The following is a 4,504-nucleotide window of genomic DNA, read 5'->3' as shown; positions in this document are numbered from 1 at the left end:
GTATGTATATATCTATTCTTATATATATATTTATATATACATATATATATACATACATATATATATTTATATATATATAGCCAGATTTTTACTGAACTCGTTCGTTCTTCTTGTCATTCGTTCCGTAGCTCGCATACAGGGACATGCTGAATTGCTGGGATCTCACCCCATCCAATCGACCGTCGTTTGGTGATCTTTCCGCAGTATTTGCGCATTACTTCAAGGAGTGTTCCCCAGTTGACGTGGTAATCAGGGTATGTGCATATGTGAAAGTACAGTGAAAGTACAGTGCATGTGTGAAAGTACACATTTGGGATAATCTGCTCTGCCTATTATAATATCTGAAACGTGAATTGGTGCGATATCTGACATAGTCATTGACTATAAGGAAGAGATTTCTTCATTACGTAGCAGGCTTCTAACTAGAAAGTCTCACCCTATACTTGTCATGTTTGTGCATGCGTCGGTACAGAGTCAATCTTCTACACTTGCCCCATTCCTTCTATTTGAGAGACAGTATCTCGTGTTTGTTTTATCCATGTATATCGTTCTCCCCACTTCCAATCTCATGGTCCTGTCCCGGTTGCCCTATCAGAGAGACAACCAAGGAGAGATCCAGGTCATCAGGGCCGGGTCGTCTCCCGCACCCACTCGCGTGGCTGTGTGTGACGACTACGAGATTATCCCCGGCAGCATAGAGGATATCAACGACCTCAACAACAACAACAACACATCCAGTGACACGCACGACATGAGTGACTTGCAGAGTCTACCTTCGTTCCAGCTGAATATGTTGCCTAGAGCTACAGATGGTTTCAAGGGTAATAGCCAGGCTCTCGCGATACCAGGCTTGCGTGTGGTAGACACCTCCAGTGCTGTGAATTCACCCTCTATGGGCACTTTGAGGACGCACAAACTCACAGACCTTACCGGCGATGGAGCAGCCGATGACAGGCCCTACCGAAGCCTCGATGATGTGCTTGTGCACATAGCTGACAAGAGTAGTCGAGATCATATACTGAGTCATATCACCGACCGAGATCTCGAGGCAGACGATGAGAGTGACGATCCCATGATGTGTGACGAGCGCTCGGGATCTGCGGACACTCGTGGGTATGCAAGTGGTACCGCACTTTCCCAGGATGAGGGTATGGGCAAAATCACGCAGACGATGTCGAACGGAAAAGGCACGCATGGGGATGATAGTTATGCCTCGCATGTTGAGGCAGGCAACCGAGACAGCGGGATCAGTGCGCAGCAAGGCTGTTGAGACTCTCTGCTGTAGCGTGGTGGTGGTACAAACATCCATACCCAAATCCACGCCAACAGACAAACATTCATATATATATATATATATATATATACATAGACAGACTGCTAGGGTCTGTGGCACTATCAATCCGAGTAGGAACACCCAATAGTACCAACACGAAGCAATTTGAAGGACGTATATAGAAGTTTAGATTATTGACGGCAAGTGGTATGCGCCAAACGAGAGGTTTAGTCACAGAATTATAAGCATGCATCGCTCTGCCGTAGTACCTGTCACCGGTGTGATGCAGCCGGTGGTGTGGTGCAGAATTAAAATATTAGAATGCGCACAATTGTCATAGAATGATGTGCGGGACGGAAACCTTGATTCGATTATCTACACCAGATGCGATGCGTCTGTGTGGTATGTTCAGATACCTTGCTATGTTGGCTGTATGGACTTTATAATACTTTCAGGAGCAAAAATAACTTCATTTGAGTACAACTGGGCAATATGTACCTATGGCAATGTTTTTCGTATTTCAATATTTGCCGCCTTTAAGAACTATTGAATGGGATTAAGAACATTAGCCTTTCCCGGTACTCAGAGCGCCTTGTCAAAGACCTTGGTGTACTAAAGGTACTGAAACTACGTTGATTATTCTCCGTAAAACAGTCTGATGCTTCGCTCCTTGAGCGAGTGTGTTATAGTTGTGTGAATAGTATACCGAATTTTGTCTGATAAAATGACAAGCTCTCTCTCATTATAGCTAAAACTTGATTATATACTAGATACGATATTATAGATAATATATACAATATTTTTTGGAATGATGTATACAAAAATCAAAATATTATATACAATATTATATACAATGATATATATAATGTTATACACAATATAATATACAATATATACCATATACAATATTATATACAATATTATATACGAAACATACGATATAGTTTACAATAATATATACAGTATCTTACACAATATATACAATATTATATACAATAACATATACAATTTCTACAGTACAATATAGTCAATCTTATATACCATACTGTACTCAATAGTATATACAAGATTATAAAATAGTGTAAGATATAAATTATTACAACCTATACAATATCATATAGAATAGTATCTGCAATATTATATACAAATTTATGACATACAATGTTCAGAACTGCAGAATATATCTGTAGCGGCCGTGGTAGAGAAGAATGAAACAACGAAACAGTACCAGCATTGACTTGTAGTACAGAATGTTACAGTTCAAATATATACAAGCAGATAGATCGCGTGGTCAGCAAACGTGAGCGTGAAAGTCCATCAGTTTTTTGAAGGCGTTAATTTATTATCGCCGGGCATGTCTGAGTCAGTACCAGTGAAGGGCCGTGTTCTGGGTAGCTGATACGATATACAGCAGCGTAAACCGACATCTTTCCTGACCTTTTTAACGCTCGCCTATTACATCCTCGCGGGTTTAACGTATTGCATATATGTATCGTACCCTTGTGTCGTGTACATGCATCTATCTCTCATATACTTGTGGACGTAGTTTTCGTGTGCGATGAGAAGCAAACCATCCGTAGCCATTTCAGGCCGCCAAGTTGAAATTGTTAAATGGGTCGAACCCCGAAGCGCCAAGAGAAAATCGGGTGTTGATATCCGCGGGATCCGAGACTTTTGCTGTGGAGGTAGTGCCTGCTGCTGTGTGATGGTGTGCAATGCGAAAAAAAAATAAGATCAAAACATCCCCCGTATGCCGGCGTATTGATACTCTGACGTCAGTTTGTTTCGTATACAAAAGTAGCAGGGGGTTTGGAAGCAATTCTGCAGTGTGGTGTTAAGATATGCCATGCGAGACGGTGTGTTGCGTTGGGTGTTTGATCTGTCGCATCAGTGCGTGCTAACGGTCAATATATATTCAGAACGATTTCAAATAACGACAGAAAAAGGCGTTGCATCGGGAGCTTTATGTGGTGGCAGGGTGCATCACGTGCCAGACGAATCCTGAGTAACAGCGTATTCCATGACAACCATGTTGAGTACTCCATTCACTGTGCATCTACAAATACAAGATAGGTCTGGCTAAAGAAATACATATCCTTTTCTAAGCGACAATACATCAGTTAGATTGATTCAAAGTGATTGGTCGTGCCAGTGGAATTCAACATTATGTTGCTTAGTGTGAGAATTTCCAATATACGTGTGAAACTTTATATATACAGATATACGTTTATAAGCATGTGTGTATGTGTGTATCTATGTGCGTATGTGCATGTGTTGTGTGTATCTGTTATCTGTTCGTGAATATATGTATGTGTTTGTGTGTGCTGTATATCTGTGTGTGCATTAATATGTGCATCATATTTTGAGGGCAGCTCATGCGTGTGTAGCTTAAAAGGCAGATGTGGTTTGAAATTTCTCCAGGCATACATACGGCCATGTGAGCTACAGTTTTATATACATTGCATTATAATATCGAACAAACATTAACTTTAGTGACAGTCATGAAGGACAATGGAGTGGTTATCAAAGTCGTGTTTTCAAAATAATTCACAATCGCGAGTACGATTATCGATCGGCACATACCCGATTTGTCCTTCGTGTCATCACTCTTCTCAGAAGAGTACATTTTTCTGTTGTAGAAGATATGAACCGATTAGTGCGGTTTGTGAGAGTTTGTGCATATACATCAGCCAACAGATTGAACTTATCATATCCATTGCTCTGTATATCTGCGAGATGTGTTGCAATGGAGTATGTTTATTCTCTCGACAGTGACGTTTTTGGTCAATCTAGGTGGGACTTCTGCAATTTATATGATGTACCATTCCCTGCTAACGTCAAAACTGTGAACAACTTTTTAAACTATTACATATGTCAGCTAATATACACAAAAATACATGATATGTACATCTGCATGTGGCTAGGTATCTGAAACACGTATCGTGGCCCAGGTCGGATGCAAACACCGATGGACATGGCGCTTAAAATGAGTTGTATAATAGGAGGCTAAGAAATACCGTCTACTGAAATTAATTCTCACATGAGTTGTTGTATGTAAAAGAGCATTCTTCGTGTTTAAACTTTACAACAATCGCAGCTTGAAAGCAGCCACTATAATCATACCTCGCCTGGTAGAAGTCATCATCGCTGTCACTGTCACTGTCGAACATCTTGAACTGCAGACATGATAGCACATTTGGCAGATAAGCAATACGCAGCATATATATATAT

General features: G+C 40.6%; 2 protein-coding genes across 2 annotated transcripts; one reads left to right on the top strand and one right to left on the bottom strand.

The window, feature by feature from the left end:
- Positions 1-122: 122 nt before the first annotated feature.
- Positions 123-1,632, top strand: SARC_13114 (hypothetical protein). Its single transcript, XM_014292763.1, has 2 exons — positions 123-254; positions 596-1,632. The coding sequence occupies exons 1-2, from the start codon at positions 144-146 to the stop codon at positions 1,268-1,270; spliced, it is 786 nt and encodes a 261-aa protein (XP_014148238.1). The 5' UTR covers positions 123-143; the 3' UTR covers positions 1,271-1,632.
- Positions 1,633-2,858: 1,226 nt separating this feature from the next.
- On the bottom strand, positions 2,859-4,443 carry SARC_13113 (hypothetical protein; the record flags this gene model as incomplete). The annotated part of the gene is made up of 3 exons (XM_014292762.1): positions 2,859-2,971; positions 3,857-3,903; positions 4,397-4,443. The coding sequence occupies 3 exons, from the start codon at positions 4,441-4,443 to the stop codon at positions 2,859-2,861; spliced, it is 207 nt and encodes a 68-aa protein (XP_014148237.1).
- Positions 4,444-4,504: the final 61 nt, after the last annotated feature.

The sequence above is a fragment of the Sphaeroforma arctica genome, assembly GCF_001186125.1.
Source record: "Sphaeroforma arctica JP610 unplaced genomic scaffold supercont1.2910, whole genome shotgun sequence".
NCBI lineage: Eukaryota > Ichthyosporea > Ichthyophonida > Sphaeroforma > Sphaeroforma arctica.
Note: the sequence above shows the minus strand (reverse complement) of the source record. Positions and strands in the feature narration are given on the sequence as shown.

Coding starts and splice junctions, on each gene's coding strand:
- SARC_13114 (XM_014292763.1), top strand. CDS start 144: ATGCTGAATTGCTGGGATCTCACCCCATCCAATCGACCGTCGTTTGGT. Junction 255..595: donor CAGTTGACGTGGTAATCAGG/GTATGTGCATAT, acceptor TTGCCCTATCAG/AGAGACAACCAAGGAGAGAT.